General features: G+C 38.8%; 1 protein-coding gene across 4 annotated transcripts in view; it reads right to left on the bottom strand.

Annotated features, from left to right (window-relative positions):
- Positions 1–711: 711 nt before the first annotated feature.
- LOC128850255 (mothers against decapentaplegic homolog 2) overlaps positions 712–22,966 on the bottom strand; it is a 42,706-nt gene continuing 20,451 nt past the window's right edge. The window contains exons 2-10 of one of the 4 annotated variants that reach the window (XM_054053254.1): positions 13,282–13,371; positions 11,937–12,130; positions 11,297–11,431; positions 8,131–8,205; positions 6,792–6,845; positions 5,613–5,825; positions 3,727–3,864; positions 3,423–3,567; positions 712–835 (exon numbers count right to left, since the gene is read on the bottom strand). In XM_054053254.1, coding sequence (XP_053909229.1) covers positions 712–835; positions 3,423–3,567; positions 3,727–3,864; positions 5,613–5,825; positions 6,792–6,845; positions 8,131–8,205; positions 11,297–11,431; positions 11,937–12,130; positions 13,282–13,371 — 1,168 coding nt within the window. The remainder of the gene's footprint in view (positions 836–3,422; positions 3,568–3,726; positions 3,865–5,612; positions 5,826–6,791; positions 6,846–8,130; positions 8,206–11,296; positions 11,432–11,936; positions 12,131–13,281; positions 13,372–22,966) is intronic. The other 3 variants (XM_054053255.1, XM_054053257.1, XM_054053256.1) reach the window with 3 other exon arrangements.

Raw genomic sequence — 22,966 nt, 5'->3', positions numbered from 1 at the left:
TAGTGTATGGATACTTGGAATTTATAATATTAATTCATTTTAGGCCCCATTAAGCATACAGCATCTTAAGATTTCACAGATGAATCTCAAGACGTTTCTTTCCCTTCCAGTGGAGGGATTTTCCTTTTAAGAAGGCAGCAAAAACTTAAGCTTTTCTACAAGGAAAGTCTACTTTTTATGTCTAAGACAACTCAAAAACCTGCTTATATAAAAACAATACAGAAGAATAAAGGAGTAGAGCCTTGGAATTTTTATGAGATTTGTCCCAACCAAAACCCAAACAACAACTGTTTATGTAGAAACTAAAATGTAGAACAGCACAATACTGTGGTATTTGAGTTCATGATACATTACCTGTACACATATTTAGCTATTCATGTTATTGATAAACCATTAGGACACTCAATTATATAATCAATAAAACCACCATTAAGAGTCTTTAGAACTGTCCCTTCTTTCTGAAGAAGGCATTCTACACACTAAATTTTCATCTAGTATCAGTAGAGGAAACAGAATACACAAGGTGCTTTAATTGATGAGACCTCAAGTGCTGTTTTTCTTTTCTCTCTTTTTTTAATTTGAAAAAAAACAACCACCTTTTTTGATAGTAAACGGTTCATGGGGACCACACACATTACAACAGACAAGCTGTTATATTAAGTCTGTTGATTGGACTTGATATTTAGCCCACTGGTAATGGAGGAAGGAGTTTTATGACATGCTGGAGCAGCGTACTGAAGGGGAGCCCATCTGAGTCAATACTTTGTCCAACCATTGCAGAGGTCCATTCAGATGAAGTTCAATCCAGCAAGGAGTGCTTGTTACTGTTTGCCGTCTAAAAAAAAAGAATAGGAAAGTCAGAAAGCAGCTTTGGCTGCCATAAAGTTCTCCATCATATGATCAAACATGTCTCCATCTATATCTACTACATAGAAAGATAAAAATCTGCAACCACTACAATAACTGTTACTAAGCTTCTTTCAGTCTTTGAAACAAAAAAATCCCCAAATACCCCACCATCTATAAGATACATCAATAACTACATGCTTATCCATAATACATTGAGAATATTCTACTCTGGAAAATAAGAACTGCAGCATTTGAAACTTTGAAGTGCCACACGAAGAGCCTTACTTCAAAAAAAAGAAATTCAAAACTGAAGACTGTCCAATCAATGTGGTGTTCATACCACAGATAGCTGTGTGCAACTGGTATCTCAACCTTCAAAGAGACTGCATGCATAACTGGTTTGAATTTTATAGACAACTACTGAGAAATACGGAATGGAAACACTCCGCTCTGCACTGTCAGCATGGCCAAACAGCATAATACTATAGTGATCATAAGGTCTGGCTTTTTGGAGCAACTGACAAGATAAATGTAGAAGAAAACTCAGCCTCCTCTCTACATATGGATTTCCAGCTCACATATGACTAAGTCTCTTTGCTGTAATAAATCTACTTAACTTTCTTCAGAAGATGACCCTAGACCTGGATAGTTCCTGTGATCTGAACTTCTACCACCATCCTCAATTTAAACCAACACATATCAAGCAAAAAGTTATAAGCTATTTTATCTACCAAGCTTATAATCTACCACCTTGCCATATCTTCATGTTTATGCACATATGCCATATGCCTAAAATGCGAGTAATGCTTTGGCTTTGCCCAAGTTTGTTCTATAAGAAACACTTTTGACATAATGATGAAGCATGGATATTTTAACAAGAATGATGGATTTTACAGTGCTTCTTGTTCTATTTTGACAATTCGGGCTATATTCATTTACATTCAAGGTTGTGCTTGCAGTAGCAACCTCTTCTTGCTTTAATCACAACTGCAGCATAACTTAGTTTTGTGCCTCAATAATTTATTAGCATCATCCTAAAGAGAGATTCAAAGAAACTAGTTCAACACTATGTCAGTATTCAGTTTCCGTGCTTTTCTGGCAGTGTTTCCTCTGGAGCATTTTCAGTCCTACAGTCTCTGAAGGGTTTATAGACTACTAACAACCAACATTCTCCCTCCTTAGAAATAACTTTATCAAAAGCCTCCCCATTGTTTTAACCCAGTACTTACACTCCATTCACTTCAAGTTGTCTCCATATAATCAGACTGATTAAGCCTTTCTTCTGTTCTGATTTGAATGTTGTATTTAATTATGTGTAAGCATATACATACTCCTTTTGAGCCAAATCCAACAGTTGTTTAAACTTGAGACATTCTTTGTTGTGTACCTCTCATTAACAAAGAGGTACCAATTTATTCCATTACTCAAATTTCTCATTTAATCTAATTAGGCTTTCACAAAACTGCTTCATTTAGCTGAGAAGCCTCCCCCGGGTACTGATGCTGCTATTTAAATGTATATATTTCAAGAGCAGGTAAGAGAATCAAAACCTCAGGATTGATAGTGGAACCTACATACCCTTATTCAACTTCAGAAATGATATGGATTTTAAAAAAATCATTAGTGGAAAGTGTCCCTGCCCCATGGCAAGGGCATTGTAGGTAGATGATCTCTAAGGTCCCTTCCAATCCAAACCATTCTATGATTCTATGACTATGTATTGCAATAGGGTATTGACATGTCGGACTTCATTCTTTCAGTGGACAATTTTTTTGAGAGTTTTAAGGGATTTGTTTAAAACCACATCTCCAGCTCTCAAAAATAATGAAATCTTTAATACTGCTCAGTTAGAAGGCCATTCCTTTTCTTCCCAAATTCCCATAGTACATTGAAAACAGGAACTGTCCTCAACTATAGCTCTTAGTTTGTGCTAATAGAGAATACAATTGGAATCTATTAAAAAAGCAGATAAAAGACTATGTTTTTTTCCAGTCAAAAAACTATTTTTAGCATTTTCACTACATAAACAGTCATCTTATTCCTGCAAAGTTTCTTCCACTACAAGTTCCAAAATATTTGACATCCCTTAAATGGGGGTTCTCCAGCTGTTTTATTCAGCAGAATGTACTCCAAGTGACTTCAATTCCTTCCATCAGGTACTATCAACTGCATCCCTCACCACAACCTAACACTCATACTCCATGCAGAGCAGGACAGAGACCATAATGACCATACATCTAACAAACAGCAAATAGTCTCATAGCACAGTGAAACTTCCAGATGTTGGCAAGTTCACCACAATAAGCAAGCAAGCAGGACTGAGCTAGGAAACAGAACTTTGACATCCCTTACTCAACAGCTGACTTCAATGCAACAGTAAAATCAGTTTACTGGTCTTTATGACTTCAGAGCTCCATAGCTGAGGGGAAGAAAAATAGGGGTTCAACTTGCAGATAGCATATCTACAGTAGCAGCAAGAAGCCTGTATATATGGCTTTCAAGCCAGACAAACAGCGTATTAGTGAAAGAAGAAAAGTTAACTCCAAATTAAAAAGCAAAGGTTTTTTTCTTACCTGTATTCAGCTCCCCATCCTTTAACAAAACTCATTCTTATGGTACACATTCTAGTAAGCTGATAAACTGCTTCAAAACCCTGATTCACAGATTGAGCCAGAAGAGCAGCAAATTCTTGGTTATTAAAGATTTTTAGATTGCATCCTATAAAGGAAAAAAGTCAAACGGGTACAATCAATGAATACTTGCGTTTGCTACACAGAATCATGAAATTATGAAAAAACTATCAAAAGGAAAGCAAGTATGATCCAGTGAATACATTCACGGGATATTTTTGTGCAAGACCATTGGTAGGCTACTAACCTGGTGGAATTTTGCACACAGTTGCAGGATGCCAGCCATATCTTTGATTACAGTTGGGGCTCTGAACAAAAATTGCGCTATCGCTTAGGCACTCAGCAAAAACTTCTCCACCAATGTAATATAGACGGACTCCCCTTCCTGTAGCAAAATTCAAAGGAACTCTAGTTATGATATGACCCAAGCAGATTAACAGACAAGGAGTATTTTGTTTCAGAGAAGGTCAAGGTTTTTCTTTACAACAGCAATCGGTTATCTGCAAGATGGCACTGCTGGGTTGACAGCTGTAGCAGGAGCCAAACACAATTAACTTGCATTTTTCTCCTGCAAACACACAATATTTGAAGGAGAAGCAGAATATTTTTTCAGTCAAGAGCAAGAAAAAATTTTCTATCCATGTGATGGCTTATAACTAAGTCCAAGTTAAGAAGCACTGTTCATTACCAAATAACTTTTTCACTTCAAGAAATATCAAAATTGAAATAAAAAGATCAGATTCAACAGAATTAAAACTTGTGTTAATATTAAGCATTGTATGTGAAATGACACAGGTCACTGTGGCAAAAAAGGAAAACAAGTATACCACTTCAACACTCTCCACTTACATGTGCTCACACTATTTCACAACCCACTGCATAGCCTCTCTCTGTACTGTTTTGAGAGAAACAAGACTACTCCATTTAATCCTATTACTAAAATATCCATAAGAAATCGTACTGTTCAGTTTTAAATTGTGATCTTGTTCTCTCTCTGAGTGGAAAAAAATCTGAACCAGTTATTACTTCTCTTATGTGCACTAGAAACGTACAACTGATCTTAAATGAAAACTATTCTTAATTAACAGGTCCATTAAAGGTGATAGTTTTAAAGGGGGAAGAGAAACTATTTTTCAAACAAAGTGTGAGCTGCTCTACAAAATGTGAGAGCTCCTTACATTTTTGCTTTTCCTCATCATTGACCTTTTTGTCAATCAGCACAGGCATAGCCTGTTTCTGCACATCTATAATTTTATTAGACAAGCATTTGAATTTGGCATAAAGGAGGCAGAAGGTTCTACTAAAGAGGTTAAACTTCTTTACTAAAAGCAAACTCCAAAAAAATCTCATGAATGTTGCTAAAGAAAAGAATCCAGAAAGAAAAAGAAGCAGTTTAATGAAGAACTTAAAGTCAAGATGCTGCATTGTGAAAAACAATATTTTTTACTAACCATTACAAAGAAAATCTTGATTGCATTGAAACAGTATGTTATCTCAATGACAGCTTTTCCAATTTTGGAAAACAAATTAAGAAGTGCTATCGATGTCCATTCTGCACTTTATAAATTAGAATAAACTAAGCAACATGTCAATATTTTGTAATTAAAGCTTAAATTTCAATTACAAGCAACTCTGAATATAAATTATACCCAGGGCAGAGTGGTCCAATGAGGAAATTGAAAGCCAAAAAACTGCCCCTCAGAATGCTTTGGTGCATCGTCTTTTCCAAAAGGCAACAGCAACATGAGCAACAGAAATCCCATACAGTTGAGTGGCTTTCTCCGGTGCCATGCTCAGTCTGACAGCTGCTGCCACCAACTTTGTGACTACTGATCGAGGAAAGGCAGCTCCTTTCAGCTCCAGTCATCACTACATCTCTCCTAAATTGCAGCTGGCTGTGGTAGCAGAAGCTGCTACATTTCCCACTGATTTCAGAAGCAGTGATCTCTGTCTTTCTACTTCTGTAGAAGAGACCAAGCTCTCCTTGGCATGTCTCAAGAAAGAAGTTCAATGTCTGGCTGCACAAGGGTGAAAGGATCCCAAACACACAGATCTGCCCATGTTACCTAGATCATTCCAGATAATTTAATGGCTAAAATTAAATTAAATAGTTAGAAGATCAGAGATTTTTACCTATGTGTCGTCTTGTCATTTCCACTGTAGCATTTCTGTTTACATTGGAAAGCAGACCTAGACAAAATCGTTCTGAATTTGATGGATCTGTAAAACCATCTACGGTCAGGGAAGGCTGTGATGCATGGAAAGTTTCTCCCACTCTTTGATTCAATTCATAATATGCTATTGAACACCAAAATGCAGGCTCCGAGTAAGTAACTGGTTGTAAGTCTAAAAAAAATTTTAGAAAATAAGCTTAATGCAGAATTTGAGGCTGAAAAGAAATCCATCTATCCTGCTTTTCGTCTCTTGAGATTACCACTGTCGTTTCTGGAAACTATATTTCACTTGCTGTCATTTTGACCTACCCCAGTAAACAGAAGGGAATTCAATATTCCACACATGGGAAGGAGGGGAAGAAGGGATGATCTAATCTGACCACAGCACATGTAGTTCAGTACTTGCATTTTGCTCAGCAAAATGATTAAGCTAATGTTACTGTGAGTACCAGACGTTGAGACATTTCTGTTGTCTTTCCATAACTTGCAAAAATTTTGGTTACATTAAAGATTAAACTACCAAAAAATGAACCACCCAAAGGAAAAAAAACATTGATGTGAAAAATACATTCCCTTGTATTAATTACACTAGATCTTATACTGTCTCTTTATCTAAAGGCAGCTCTAAGCTCCTTTTACTCTCCCTGTGCATCTTCAGCTTTTCCTGTTGTTCTTCCCCTTTTTACCTACTCTAATTACTTAGCATTTTGGACAGCATTTTCCTGTCACATCCCGTCACCATTTCTAAAACAAATCCAAGGGAATTTGATCTTCCTGAGGCATTTATACAGACACAGCAGTGGCACATGATCAAAAGCAGTTGGGCAACTAATGTAGAAGCAACAATTGTGTTGTGGTCACAAGTCACAGTACATGAGAAGAGCAGAACACACGTACAAGGCAGACAGCAAGTCTGAGCAGCACTACAGACAGGCTAACATCCTTTGAACTATTTTATAAATGTTATTCCTGCACATCCAACCATATTGTCCTCTCTCTTAGCTAGAAGTTCAACCGTTACAGAAATAGCCAACCCAATAGCTTCCTTCTAATAAATTTCTTACTTTAAAAGTACATTCTAATTTTTATGTTTATATATATGAGTCATCACACACACAGAGAAACAATTCCAGCTTACCCAGGCTATGATTAACTGGGGAGAGAGTACTAGGAGACAGCTCTGCTGGAGATCCTGTTGAAGCAATAGATCGTTTCAGAGCAAAGGATTTTTGTTATTTCAGATGGGTAGGTATAATCATTATCTAGATGTAGTTTTACATTAAAGTCCTTTAGAATTAAAAAATCTCAGAAATCCTACAACCATTTTTCAAGCATGTCACATGCTTATTCTGAATTAAGATTATATTTAATTCTCCAGACTCCTGGGAACCTACCCCTCCTAATAAAGATGTCAATTGATGTATTTAGCGTATCTCTCACTTCACGCACACTCTGTGAACATAACTTTACTTATGCATTTCTCCAGTGAGAAAGTAGTGACTTCTTCCCAAATTCAGTAAAAGTAGCTAAGAAAAAGTGGACGAGACAATATCAAGATATTACCTCTCTATTCTCAAAGGAGAGAGTTTATCTCTAGAAAAGAAGAAACTGGATTTCTTCATTTGAGGAATTGTTTTTCCCTTCCTCCTTCCAGTAAAGAATCTCAGAAAAACATGAACGCTCCAACACAATTTGTGAACTAGTAGGCAGAATACAGAGCAGCTTTGTACAGAAACATTCCTACAATGATTGCTGATGTCAGGCTTTTTTAATTAAGGTACCTATTGCCACATAGTAGGAAAATATTGCAGTTCTTACAGAAATCAGTTAATTGGAATCAACTTCACTGAAAAAGGTTGCTAACATTAGCTAATCCAACACACTCAAGTCTGCCAAAACATCGCAGGAGGTTCTTATCCAGCACATTAACTATGCTTTGTCCAAGCCTAAGGCCAACCAGATTATCTAGAAACCCTTTTATACAAAAGGTACAAATGCTTAATGTTTCTACTAATCTTTCAATAGAGCCTTTCATACAAGAATTACTTTGAAACATGGTAGAAGTGATAAGGTTGTCAGAGTTAAGAGACAGGTTCTCAAAATTTCTGTAACCTTGTTTAGGCCAACAGACATTTTGCTTCAATGAACCCGTTTCCAGAAAGTAAAGTTAGGGGTAGGCTGAAATCAGTCAGCTATTAAAGCCTATTTTAAAGCTTTCTGATGAAAACTTAATTAGACCTGTATGCTTTTGTTAAGAAACAAATGAAATGTACTTAAAATGGCCCAGAATGTTTTAAAAGCATTGCCCTAGAAAAAAATTATTTTGTTCACAAAAGACAAAGTGACATTAAACAGAAAATCCCAGGTAGTACAGAGGACTGCTGTCATCATCATTTGGGCTGAATTCATGTTGCTATGCAGAGGGATCACAACTAGTAATCCCAAGTCTTCAGAGAGGTGAAAAAAATAAATTTTACCTGTATCCATGCTTTGATTCAACTGCTGATCACTCGTTTCTCCATCTTCACTAATATATCCTGGAGGTGGCGTTTCTGTCAAAAAAAAAATCCACCTATTGGTTTAATGACAGGGAAATTTGTAAGATTTAGCATTTGGGGTTTTTGTCCTCAAATCTCCATGAGCTCCATATGATACCTGAACATTGAATTACAATTTCATTTTGCTGTCCCTTTTTTTTTCTAGTAGGAGTTCAAACCCATTACTTGCCTTACTGTTCATGTAAAATGTATCATCTCTTGTATGCAAGTCAGTTGCTCAAATACATTATATTATTAACAGATAATCCTTGTTTGTTCCATTTAAGACAAGATATTTTCACTACAATGAATAACAATTTTGCAGTTGTGATCAACAGCTTGCACATTTAGAACTACACATGAAAAAAATAATCTGGTGACTACTAAGAAAAACCTGTCTTTATGTATTATAGTATAACCACCAGATCAGATACTCTCCCACACCTTAGAGAAGTTGCTAGTTTTAAAGGTTATTTTTCAGTTCAGTCCCCGATCCATTTTTCTTCAGTACCCAACACTCAATGATAACTATATTATCTAACTAGTTACACTACACAAGCTCTATTATTATCACTATTATTATTTCCAAGCTCTACTAAAACACTAGTCTTTTAACTAGCTTTCTCTAAAGATGGAGTTTCACAGACCAAAGTAAATTCAGTAACCAGTTTGAAGCATTCTGATACTAGAGACTGTGTCTAATTCCACAGAAATATCTTCAAAACCCAGGAGAATACGGTTGTTCCTTTTCACCATTCAAAATGTACTTCGTAATCCAGATAATGAATTAACCAACTGCCTTTCAGGAAATAATTTTCTCTCAACTGGGCAAATGTCTTTTTCCTATACATTAAAGGTAAAACCTGGATTTCTTTAGCAAAAGTGTTTGGAGCTAACTATCTCTACAATCACCTTAGAATTGCCTCTGAGACATCCAAGAGACTAAACATATTTAATGACATTATTAGCAAACAGCAGAATTTTAAAAATAAAGCTTAAGTAATAACTAAAAATAATTCTTAAGAATTAAAATCAAATTATATTCAATGTCTCATCTAAGATTTAGAGCAATATATTAAGATCAGAAGAAAATCAATGAGAGGACACTAGATTTATAGCCAGTTGATTAAATAAAAAAATAACTGAAAGAATTATATCTTTCATTCATTCTGTAAAACTAGCATGCCAAAAATAAGAGGTGATCAAATTCAAGTCAGAATTTAAGAGGAAGATTAAGGGAAATCTTTACTAGCAAGAAGCATGATGACAAAGAATCATACTTGTTTTGAACACTTTTATAGAATTCCATTGTGATAAAGTGGACTTCTCAAAATCATTTGTTATGTTTAAGCCCACAGCCATGGTAAAAAGGTCAGTAATCATTTCCAATCCAATCCACTTCTGTTCCCAGTTGCTAAATCTAGGCTCTTTGGCACAGATTATTTTCTATATCTAGTCTCTGTCTGAACAGAGAAAATTTCCTCCAGCTAGTACTATTAATACTGTTTCAGAGTCAGAGGATGAGAACCACCACAGCTGAAAATACATGCTCAAGTGCGGCATTAAAATTTCTTAGCAGAGCCTGAATCCTGCCAGAAGTTTGGACAATGCAGCTCAGCGCATCTGTAACCTGGAAGGGAACACACAGCCCCCAAAGGCCAGTCTGCACCTTCACCATCACCATCTTCCCAGCTGAAGGTAAACCAAATCTCTGTCAACCAAGTACTGAGACAGTATTGCAGTGCAAAACTAGCGTGGTGGTTAGCCTGGACTACTGCTAAAGAAAATGGTTCTCTGAAGTAGGCTGTCAAGACTTATCAGAGCCTAGATAAAGTGCTCAAGATTACATTAGCAAGGTCAAATTCAGTAAGATGCCTTGATATGAATACAATATGAGGGTGTCGATGACAAAGAACAGGTATGGCTAGCTGCATAAACATTTGAAGATCATGTGAATCCCCACAATCACCTTGAACAGATTTCCTGCTAGTAACTACCTAGGTGCTTTAGCTCATTTCCATAGAACTGGATTTTCAAATGGTGGCTGGCTTTCCAGTAAGTAGTTTGCAAATGCTATTGAAAGCCCTCAAGATTGGGTCAAAAAAGTATACATAAGTTCAGATAGCAACACCAACTTCTACCACTTTAAGTTGCTCCTCAAATATCTGCTGTCTCTAGGTGGCAACAAATGTGGCACAAACTAAACTGATCAGATCAAATTAATTGAAATTTTTTTGTTGCCATTTCAATTCTTGGATAAATTTAAAGAAAACACAAGCAATATCCTGTTCAAGACATGTAGACACAATTTGTTCATTGCACATGTCTGAGTCTCAAGGCAGTCATCCTATTCTTTGAGAGCCCAGATCTGAATTTTCAGCTTGTTTGTAACACAGTTGCATTAAAGATTTTTGAGAAAACTTAGCTTTGCTTCGTTTTACACTCTAGGCAACTTCCTGAAGAGATAAGCAGGAAGTTGGGACAGGAAACAAAAGTCACTGATATTGTGTCTCAATAAGGGTACGGGCTTTCGGATGCACTGTAGCAAATTAGTCTTGGTATTTGTTTTGAGGTGAAGAAGAAACAAAGAAGGGGAAGAGGAATCCTTTAAGAGTTCAATATTGTTAGGTTGTTCTTTCATACTAAAATGACAAAACTTTATGCACATAATAGTAAATACACAAAGCAGATCCTGATCAATTGTGAACTACAGATCAAAGCACTTTTTAAGTCACTGTTTTTCAACTTAAAGTTTTATCCACAAGTGGTACTCTATCTCCAATACAAACATATAGGCGTTGCCAAATGCTGTGTAAAACAGGCTAAAAGCATAAGGGGAAGGTCTACTTTGTACTCATTAGCATTTTGAGTCTTAAATAAGCTATTGAAACCAATAAGCTATTGTGAAATCACAGCAATGCAGTTTCACACAGGACTGTGTTCTGCAAACAGCATTCAGTTATTTCCAGAATATATGAAATCACCTAGATTTAATTTATTGGTGCATCTTTCAATTAATTTGATCAGTTAGGAGGGTGAAATTACCAACATTGTGCCACTGGAACAAAGGTAAGTGTACTGTTTGCAGTGGGAGTTAAGAAAATACCTGGTATGTAATTGCTCTGTGGTTCAATTCCAGCTGGAAAGTTAGTGTTTTCAGGAATTGAATGAGTATAGTCATCAAGAGGTGGAAGCTCTGTTAGAATCTCAGTGTGCCGTGGCACTAGTACAGGAGGCAAGACTGGAAAAAAAAATTCAAAGCATTAGTAAGACTCAAAATACACATTCTGTGAGCTAAAAGGAAAAAAAGTTTAAAACATCTGTCAATATCTTAATAGGTTTTGAAATTTTCTGACTCTCAGTACTGCCAATACTGCAATTGTACTGCTACTTACTAGAAGAACCAGATTCCTGAGGTATCTCTTGGGTAAGACTATTCCACATTAGCAAAGGTAAGTCATCTCTATTCTCCTTTTCAGTCTGGATCATACTTAGCCAACTGGAAACTGCTAGTAGTACTGGAAGTGTTTATCAGGGGTATTCAAAACGTTTTTAAGGATTTTTTTTGGTATCTTTACTATTAAAAATTTTCAAGGGATGGTATTCTCAAAAGCCGTATCTCCAAGAATACTTCTGGGCAAGAGAAAGCATCATCTTTCTCTATTTTTTTTTTTTTATTTAAAAAATTAAGCTGAGCAAGTATACATACAGATGCTGCTACAGAAAGTCAGAAGCAGTCTTCCTACCTGGTGTCTCCACTCTCTGGTAGTGGTAAGGGTTTACACATACTTCATCCTTTTTAAGATTAAAAGCATATTCACAGTTTTCAATTGCTTTAAGTTCATGGTGACTGTGAAGATCTGGCCAGCGCCACAAACGACAGTAAATAACATGTGGTAATCCTTTACGATGAGATACCTGTAGACGTCCATCAAGAGATCTACATGGGAAAGATGTTGAGAAGTATTTACAAACTGCATGCTGTCTCTTAACTACTCAAGCAACAGCGTACACACATGGGATGGGTAGTTTATTTTTTCTTAGAGTTCAGTGTACTGACACTGTTAGTGACATTTATATTCTTGTTAAAAGGTTTCAAATGTGATAAAAACGATGGTATCAAGCAGCATTTTAACATATCTTGGAGCTGCTCAAATTTTTGCCAGTGAATTGAGCGTTCATCAAAAGCCACTTTACCTCCAACCAAGTATTTAGGATGATTCCTTCATATACTTTTTTTTTAAAATGCAAAATGTTAAGAAAAGAATAATAAAAAAATGACACACTTAATAGTCCCCTACTGCTGGCTAAATCTCAAGGTTTGCTGTTGCAAGGATGCTTTATGGCTTTTAAGCATAAGAATTCCCACAGGACTGCACATAAGCCTATAAGCAGTCAGCTGCCCAAGTGATACACATGGCAGTATAATTGTAATGCAAAAAGCATAAAAGCACATTTTGTAAGAGCTGTACAGTTTATCTTCTTGACTTCATCTGCCTTGCTACCCAGCTGAGAATATTTTCCTACTTTTAAGACAGACTGCATATGCTTACACAAACGCAGATGTTTGATTGTTATGGGATGGGAAACAAACCTCAATACACAAATCGAGTAATGTGACATGAAAAAATAAAGACCCTGTTTAGAATTTGCCCGACATTAACTAATGAAGAATTTACAATCAGTTCTTTAGTAGCTCATATCTTGAGCCAATTAGCAAGATCTAACTGAAAACTTGTGGCATACAAATCAGTTTGGACAATTCATAAGATTAGGTTTAAAGAATTAAGTACCTCAATTTTAATATAAATACCAAATCATATTAGAGGCTACATTTAACAAGTCTTCCCACTCTTTCAATAGCACTGGAGTGAAAAAGGAATATTCCAGGTTTAGAGTTTCATTGGTCAAAACATCAGTTAAGAACACTTGGATTTCTACACTGGCAAGCATGTATTTTAAAATGCTGTACCATGAGAGGTCTCAGAAGCATTTTAGTCCATTCTACAGCTCAAGTATCCCATTACAGACCCTCCAAAGCAAATCCCTCCCACAAGATTTCTATGATGCGAGAGAGGGCAGAATATTCACCTGGTTTGTTCAGAGAAGCTGTAAAGGCCTGTTGTATCCCACTGATCTATCGTGTTTGGTGTACTCAGTCCCCAAATTTCAGAGCAAGTGCTGTGCATAAATTGAAAACAAAACCAAAAAATTGATATGAATATGGAACATGGTTATTCAAAACACCATGATGTTAAACATGGAAAAACATACAGAATACTTCCTTTCACATAGAAGATAGAGCATTGTTAGACTTGCATTTAAACTGACATCTCATGCTATATTTTCTATATGAAGGAGGCTATCAAAATGGAACACATGATTCAAGGTAAATGATAATGTTTAAAAGGTGAACAAGTTATCTGGTTTTAAGCAGTCAATACAGTTCCTTAAAACAGGCAGAACTTCCTCATCCTAGCTCTTGACAAAATTCAGTTTTAAAAGGTAGTTTCTGGGTTGAGTTTTTTTGTTTTTGCTTGGTTTTAAAGATAACCCTCCCTAAGACTACAGAAGAGGTCATGTGTATCTGAAACTGAACATCACAATCCAACTTTCAGGTAACACCACTGAAGCATTGATCTCGTTCTCCATGCACATACTAATTTGCTGCTTTTCCCAAAACAGGAAAAGTTGGACTCTGAAGAAAAGCACATTGTAGCTGATATTTCTCACTGTTTTCTGTACTCTTCTTGATTAAAGAACAAAATATTTTCCACTGTATACAAAACACAGAAAGTTTAACATAGTTTTACAGTATAGTATTTTAAGGCTTAACTATAGAATAGCAAAACTAATTGCCAAGTCAAGCAGGAGGAAAAGAGAGACAACTAATTCTTTACCAAACTGGTTCAATGACAAGATTATAACAGTAAAGAAATAGGAGCCTCCAGTGATAAGCACAAACTAAAAGCAGCAGCAGATTTAAGTAAGAAAACAGTATGGACTTGTAAACGCACAGTAGACTTTCAGAAGCATAAATCAAGCTCAGCTCCATCACAGACTTGTTCTGCGACCACTGAAGACCGACAGTTTATTTTACATTGGAACTAGATTCTGCAACATCAGAAGTGAGGAGAATTTGGTTGACAAGCAATTTGCAACCCCACTCCCTAATGACAAAGCCTGACATTTGACTGGCTGCTACATTCCCTTTAAAGTTAATAGCCTCTGAAAAGTTGCACCAGGAAAGAATCAAAGTTCCCCTAACTTAAATAAAACATAAGTGTGGGCTACTGATGAAGGGAACAAATTGTTCTCATTTCCTTCTTGCCTTGTTCCATATGCCTCATTTCTAATGTCATTCCAGGGAGGCTGAAGCATCCATGCAATTGAGGAGCAACCCAAAATCAATGAACTGGCTATCTGACCACAGAACACGTGACTGAAAACTAACATTTTGAGTTACTTTTCAGTCAGATCACTTCTTCTATTCGCTGTGGAGCTACACAAGCACTACAAAGGAGGAGCGAGACTAATTTTTGGCAGCAGCCTGCATTCATCACAAATAAATGTTAAATAAAATATGGCTTCTGACATTTTACTAATTATAGACACAAGTACAATCTTGTACTAGATAATTTTGTCTACTGGAGAGCAGCAGAGAGCCACACGCAAGGCCCACACTCTGACATATATCCAGCTTTTCAAGAGAGCCAACTGCCCTGAACAAGTTACATCCATCTCAGACACAAGGAGCATCGCAGCTCTCCAGAAACAGAGTGGGCAAAAGAGAAATACTGACCATCACTGCATCAGTAGAGCCTACAACCTCTCTTTCACATTCCTAAGATGCCTCCAGGACAGCGGGCTGCCAGAAGCTGCATAACGACTGAAATAGTTGCCCTGAAGAAACACAAGCAGCCTGTGGGACACCTGGGAGCTTCCCTGCACTGTATTGTGTCCTTAAATATGCACCACTACTGCTGGTGAGACAGATCAGGCACATTAAATTGAACAATCAGCAGACAAATCCTGCTGCATATTGACAGTCAGCTCTGACAGCTTATTCACACACATACACATCAAATCAGAATTAAATTCCTCACAACCATAAAAAGCATACTCGATGCACAGCAATTTACTGAAAGGCCACAGCATGTTCATTCATAGGCAAGCAATAGCCTAATGGAAGGCAGACACCCCTACTCATCCCAGAAAGGTGGTGGCTGGAAAGAAGGCAACTGCATTCTTTAAGATGTTTAAACAACAACTAAAACCATATAAGAAGGAAACAGGAGACACAAACATTTAAAGCAGTATAGAATTTCTGCCCCAAAATAAATAGGAGGCATTCTCTCCTATACATACCTTTCTGATGTGTCCTAAACCCCTTATGATGTTATGAGTCCTTCTGCTCCTCTTATACTACTCCTAAACCCCTTATGATGTTATGAGTCCTCTATTACTCTTTAGTCCATAAAGAATTTAGAAGAATCAAGGACTAACATGTGTACTCATAAGTTAAGTCTTGTCTGGAAACATTCCAAGCCCCTGAAACATGATTATGTGTGCTAGAAAGCATCTAGAACATTGCCCAGTGCTGGGCCATGCCAATTACTGTTCTCTCACACAATTCCCAGGTTGAGTCACACACTATCGGGACCACTCACACTGTGCAGTTCAGATGCAGACACCCTGCTCTGGTAGCTAAAAGTTTAAGAGTATAGATAACACAGTCCTGAACCAGTTGATCATGGTGTCTGGGAACATTCCCAGGCACATTTAATTTATTATGCAGGAAGCAATCAAAACATATCACCATTTCAGTATCAGAAAGCAGACTGATCTCAAACCAAAGTCTAGAAGCATGCTTTGGACTTCATATTTTACCAAACAGAGATTTTTGGGTTTGAAATCACTGTATACTGCAGAACTGGTAAGTCATCATTATTTCCAAAATATAATTTGGCTCCTGCATCCAAGCCATACTTAAAACTTTCTTGTGTAGACAGTATTTAAATATACTCCAAAATATATGTTAAAAGATAATATAATTCCTCCCAGCAGTGCAGATATTTTCACTCCAAAGAGCACTTTCATTGCTGTTCTCAAAACAATTTGTCTGTTGACAGAAATAAGGTCAACTATACAAAATATCCATATCCTTACGTTGGGGGTTCCAGAACTGGACACAATACTCCAGGTGGGGTCTCAACAGAGCAGAGTAGAGGGGCAGAATCACCTCCCTCGACCTGCTGGCCATGCTTCTTTTGATGTAGCTCAGGATGTGGTTGGTCTTCTTGGCTGCAAGCACACATTGCCAGCTCATGTCAAGTTTCTCATCAATCAGCACCCCCAAGTCCTTCTCTGCAGGGCTGCAGAACCTCATGAGGTTCACACAGGCTCACTTCTCCAGCTTGTCTAGGTCCCTCTGGATGACATCCCGTCCTTCTGGTGTGACAACTGCACCACTCAGCTTGGTGCCATCTGCAAACTTGCTGAGGGTGCACTCGATCTCGCTGCCAATATCATCAATGAAAATATTAAACAGTACTGGTCCCAGTACGGACCCCTGAGGAACACCACTTGTCATGGATCTCCATCTGGACATCTAGCTGTTAACCACTACTCTCTGAATATGACCATCCAACCAGTTTCTTATCCACTGTACAGTCCACCCATCAAATCCATATCTCTCTAGTTCAGAGAGGATATTGTCAAAGGCTTTACAGAAGTCCAGATAGATCACATCCGTCGGTTTACCCATGTCCACTGCTGTGGTTACTCCATCATAGAAAGCCACTACATACAGGACTTGCCCCTGGTGAAGCCATGCTGGCTGTCTCAAATCGCCTCTCCGTTCTCTATGTGCTTCAGCATAGCTTCTAGGAGGATCTGTTCCATGGTCTTCCCAGGCACAGAGGTGAGGCTGACAGGTCAGTAGTTCCCAGGGTCATCTTTTCTACCCTTTTCAAAAATGGGGACAATCTTGCCCTTCTTCCAGTCACCAGGGACTTCTCCTGAGTGCCGTGACTTTTCAAATATCATGGAGAGTGGCTTGGCAACTACATCAACGAATTCCCTCAGGACTCTGGGATGCATCTCGCCAGGTCCCATAGACTTCTATATGTTTGGATTCCTCAGGTGTTCATGAACCTGATCTTCTCCTACAATGGGAGGGGGCTTACCCCCCTGGTCCCCTTCTTGTTGTCTACTGACCCAGGAGGGGCGAGGAGAATGGCTGCCAGGTAAAACTAGGGCAAAAAAAGTTTAGTACCTCAGCCTTCTCCTCATCTGTTGATACGAGGTCACCATTTTCATTCATCATCATAGTAGGATCTATAAGTTGACTAAACTGTATTATCAAGTCCCAGTTCAAACACAGATGAATTATTGATCTGCCCATAAAGAATGAACATGGACAAACATGGTTTGTGCCACACATAAGTAAGCAATATTATTGCTTTCTTTAGAATCATAGAATCATTAGGTTGGAAGAGACCTCAGAGGTCAAGTCCAACCGTACCTGTCCACTACTAAATCATATCCCTAAGCACTTAATCTACCCGTCTTTTAAATACCTCCAGGGATGGTGACTCAACCACCTTCCTGGGCAGCCCCTTCCAGTGCTTGATAACCCTTTCAGTGAAGAAATTTTCCCTGATGTCCAATATAAACTTCCCAACACAGCTTGACGCCATTCCTTCTTGTCTGATCACCTATCACTTGGGAGAAGAGAACAACATCCAACTCTCTACAATCTCCTTTCAGGTAGTTGTAGACAGCGATAAGGTCTCCCCTCAGCCTTCTCTTCTCCAGGCTAAAAAACCCCAGTTCCCTCAGCCATTCCTCATAAGACTTGTTCTCCAGCCCCTCTACCAGCTTTGTTGCTCATCTCTGGACATGCTCCAGTACCTCAATGTCTTTCTTATAGTGAGGGGCCCTAAACTGAACACAGTATTCAAGGCGCGGCCTCTCCAGTGCTGAATATAGGGGCAGAATCACTTCCCTGGTCCTGCTGGCCACGGTGTTTCTGATACAAGCCAAGATGCTATTGGCTTTCTTGGCCACCTGGGCACACTGCTGGCTCATGTTGGCTTAAATGTATTATATCCCTATTGGAGGAATCAAAGTTCATAGCAAAATCCGTAATTACCAGATATAAACTACATGGGATGAAACAACCTAAAGTAACACAACCTAAAGTGACACAGTTTCTCACAGCATTCTGCTTAGGAAACTGTCAGCCTCTGGCCTGGACAGGCGCACACTCTCCTGGGTTGAAAACTGGTTGGATGGCCGGGCCCAGAGAGTGGTGGTCAATGGAGTTAACTCCAGCTGGAGGCCAGTCACAAGTGGAGTTCCTCAGGGCTCAGTACTGGGTCCAGCTCTGTTCAATGTCTTTATCAATGACCTGGATGAAGGCATTGAGTGCACCCTCAGCAAGTTTGCAGATGACACTAAGCTGGGAGGAAGTGTCGATCTGCTGGAGGGTAGGGAGGCTCTGCAAAGGGATCTTAACAGGCTGGACTGCTGGGCCGAGACCAATGGCATGAGGTTTAACAAGGCCAAATGCCGGGTCCTGCACTTGGGGCACAACAACCCTATGCAGCGCTACAGACTGGGGGAAGAATGGCTGGAGAGCTGCACGGAAGAGAAGGACCTGGGGGTGCTGGTTGACAGCTGACTGAACATGAGCCAGCAGTGTGCCCAGGTGGCCAAGAAGGCCAACGGCATCTTGGCTTGTATCAGAAATGGGGTCACCAGCAGGTCCAGGGAGGTTATTCTCCCTCTGTACTCCGCACTGGTGAGACCGCACCTCGAATACTGTGTTCAGTTCTGGACCCCTCACCACAAGAAGGATGTTGAGGCTCTGGAGCGTGTCCAGAGAAGAGCAACAAAGCTGGTGAGGGGGCTGGAGAACAAGTCTTACGAGGAGCAGCTGAGAGAGCTGGGGTTGTTTAGCCTGGAGGAGGCTGAGGGGAGACCTTATTACTCTCTACAACTACCTGAAAGGAGGTTGTGGAGAGAAGGGAGCTGGCCTCTTCTCCCAAGTGTCAGGGGACAGGACAAGAGGGAATGGCCTGAAGCTCCGTCAGGGGAGGTTCAGGTTGGATATCAGAAAAAAATTCTTCACAGTAAGAGTCATTAGGCACTGGAACAGGCTGCCCAGGGAGGTGGTCGAGTCGCCTTCCCTGGAGGTGTTTAAGGAACGGGTGGATGAAGTGCTTAGGGACATGGTTTAGGGAGTGTTAGGAATGGTTGGACTCGATGATCCAATGGGTCCTTTCCAACCTTGTGATTCTGTGATTCTGTGAACACGCTACGGTCACATTCAAGAGTACAAAAAATACAGATGGACATCACCTGAACTGGAACCCACTGCCCCAAAATAAATTCTTGCATTTGCAATATGATTGTGGCAAAGAACACTGACCCATCTAGATGAGAAAAGGAACAGGATAAGGCTGAACAGGATGACTATTGCCAACCAGCATATTAACATTAGTCTGTGATGGTACAACCTCATCTTAGTGAATATAGAAAGTCATTTGCATCCTGGCTTGCAGTGGCAGTAATTCTGAACTAGAAATTTCAGTTGCAGATGCAGCTACACAGAAGATTTCACAGTCCCCACACTGATGTCCAGATGCCAACTAATAAAACCACCTCAGGCTGGTACTCATAGGCTGCTTAATTAGCTTCAGTTTCTCAGTACAGTTAAAAGCCAGATGTACTGATTTGCAGATCCAAGCAAGTATGTGCAAGTAACATCCAAATAGTCATGACTACAGCATCAAACAAGCTGGTCCCTACACATGGCACTACACTGCACACACTCCAAGACACCTACTTTCCCCAAGTGCATTTGCAAAATAGAAGATATAGCTAGGGATAAAGGCGCTAGGTCTCATCAATAATACTCTGATTTAGACAGATAGTGTTTTATTTCAGGCTATAGCTGAAAGAACCCAAAGGCAGCAGTTTTAAACAGTACACTATGTACAGCAAAACTGACACACACGCTTAGGTTGGTGCCTGTATATTACAGGGTGTTGCTACTACGAATTTATTACCAGTTTTTAGAGAGACAGAATGAACAAAGCAACTATCCTACCACTAACACTATTTACAGCTCTGGCAATGCTGCGCGTTCTAGGTACTTTTTGTACTAAATGAAGAGCTTGCAACAAGTACATCATCAGATGAAATAAGGCAGAACCAGAACCACTTCAAAGATATTTACATACAAAGCACCAGAAACTCTATATAGAAGTTCTTAAATATTGTCACAATTCATACATAACTACAATTCCACTTTCTTTCCCGAAGTCTTGCAAACAAGTGGAACAGCTCTAAAGGGGCTAAAAAGCACAGAGTTCAGTTGACCGCCTCCTCTTTACCTGAAGCGGTAGCACTAGAAAGAGGACAAATAAAAACTGAAATGCAAATTGCATCATCCTAGTCAAAGCCCACATTATACAATGGTCTTGGACATTTAACTTGCTTATTTGTCATGTATTACACTGAATCCCTAACATTTTTGCTGAATCTTACATATCTTTCAGAATCTACAGCCACTAACAAGTTTGCAAGTCCATATTCAAGGCAGTCTTCTCCATTTCTCTTTCTCCTGCATCGTATAATCACGAGCCTTTCTTTGACTGAAGCTAATTTGTTCCCATGTTTTCTGAGGCATTTGTAGTGCTAGAACTGTGACTGAAATGAAAAAAAAAATTGTGAACTGTGACAGTACCCCATTTATCCGTTTTTAAAATGGGAGATGAGAATGAAAGTTAAGTTTTCAAATTCCAGAATTCTCAGGCAACGTCTTCCCTACTGATGCGAGACTGACGCTTACTTTCACTCATATTTTCACTCAAAGACTAAAAAGAAAAACACAACAACAGAAAAGATCAGGTTTTCACTTGAACTAGAGAAGATACTTCACAGAGGCACACAAACACATTTATACCAGCCTAACATTTACAGAACTTACTACTTCGACTAGCATTTTGTCAAGGGGGCAGAAAGCAGGTAGCTACACCAAACTATCCAAAATGTTACAGCAATAAGAAAGGGTGACCAGATTTATGGAATCCCATTTTCTCATAACAAATGGGCAAATACTATTGCTTTAACATTGCTCACAGCTGTTTCTAAAATTTGCCTGAGAAAACAGGTTATAGTCTATAGATTGAAGATCTATACCTTGCATACCCCCCCCCCCCCCCCCCCCCCCAATCTCGCTATGTAAGATCTTAGATCCAAGATTTATACAGCAACATACTGACCAGGAAACCAAGGCAGGAACGATGGTATATTGACTTAGGCTCTGGTTCATCACTGGTGTAGCTGGATTGAAGTTGACTCCTGTGAAGACACTGTCCATTACTCCACTGATACTAACTTTGAGAAAAGGCTTGACTGATGGGTGAAAGAACAGAATCCTTCATCTCATACCAGTTTATTTTCTTCCTGTGGTTCAAGAACGCATTAAGCTGGGAGGGAGACATACTAAACATTTGGAACTAGCTCAGAGAGGGTCTTGTAAACAGTAACAGGAAAGGCTGATTTGAAAGGCTTAGATGCAATATAAATGAATCAAAGGCAGCAATTAAAAAAGTTCATTGGTGTACACAGAGTACTGTATTCAGCACAGAAGATAGTTACTACCAAATTTGCCTGATCATGGTTTTCTTAATTCTGAGTTTCAAAAGAAAGCATACATAGCCGCTATTATTTTCTCATTCAGCAGTCCTTTCTATACACTGGCAATTAGACATTTTAGGCTGTAGTAGGGAGAAATGCTACATATCAGCCAGTAACAATCCTAATTATAGTCCCTGTATTTGCAAGCAGAACCTCAGCTAGCTGCATTGCCAGTTGTCTGAACAAAAGTTTACTGTAAAATGTAGTTTGGCTGGTCTAAGTGCCTTAACTACTGAAATATATGTTGTTCAGAAATTATTTTCCTCATGCTGACAGTGGCAAAGAAAAAGTTATTTGCATTATGCTCACTTAGAAAACATTAAAGAGATCTCCAATAAGAATACAAATGTTAAATTAAGTTCATGAGATATCTACCCTACTTCTCTTTATATCCTACATCATTTTGCATCCCTGCAGAATTAATATTTTTACTTGTATCTCCATCATCCCATATCACAGACAAAATGCCATCTACTGACTTAAACATACATAACCAGGCATACATATTCATCAAATGGCATGACTCAATGCTACAGCAGTTCATTCCTGCTTGTGAATGATGTGAAGTAACACAGAGGTCTCAATCTCAATTTTTGCAACAGAAAATGTAAAGATTCAGTAAGTTCAGTATGAAATAATTAATGATTTTTCTTCTAAGCACCTACTAGAGATATGAGCCAATATCTTGACCAATACCAAATAAAAAGCATTCTTCTTAAAAACTATTTACATCAACTGCAGTGGCACTTATCCTTAAGAGGAGCTGGACAAGATTCTTACATGTAGATTATTCTGGGGTAAACAAAGCAGACCCCTAGGAAACTTCTGTTAGAGGGCAGTATTAGGTCAAGCAGACCCTACTCATAGGGAAGTCTGCTGCGTCCCAGGAGCCCGGGTCAGGGATATTACTAGGAAACTCCCCAGTCTGGTACAGCCATCAGACTACTACCCATTACTGCTCTTCTACGTGGGAGGTGACAAAGCTGCAGTACATAGCCCAAGGGTGATCAAAAGAGACTTCAGGGCCTTGGGATGGCTAGTGAGGGCATCTGGGGCCCAGAAT

This window comes from Cuculus canorus, chromosome W (assembly GCF_017976375.1).
Source record: "Cuculus canorus isolate bCucCan1 chromosome W, bCucCan1.pri, whole genome shotgun sequence".
In the NCBI taxonomy this organism is placed as follows: domain Eukaryota; kingdom Metazoa; phylum Chordata; class Aves; order Cuculiformes; family Cuculidae; genus Cuculus; species Cuculus canorus.
The sequence above is the reverse complement of the archived record's forward strand: the minus strand, read 5'-3'. Positions and strand labels throughout refer to the sequence as shown.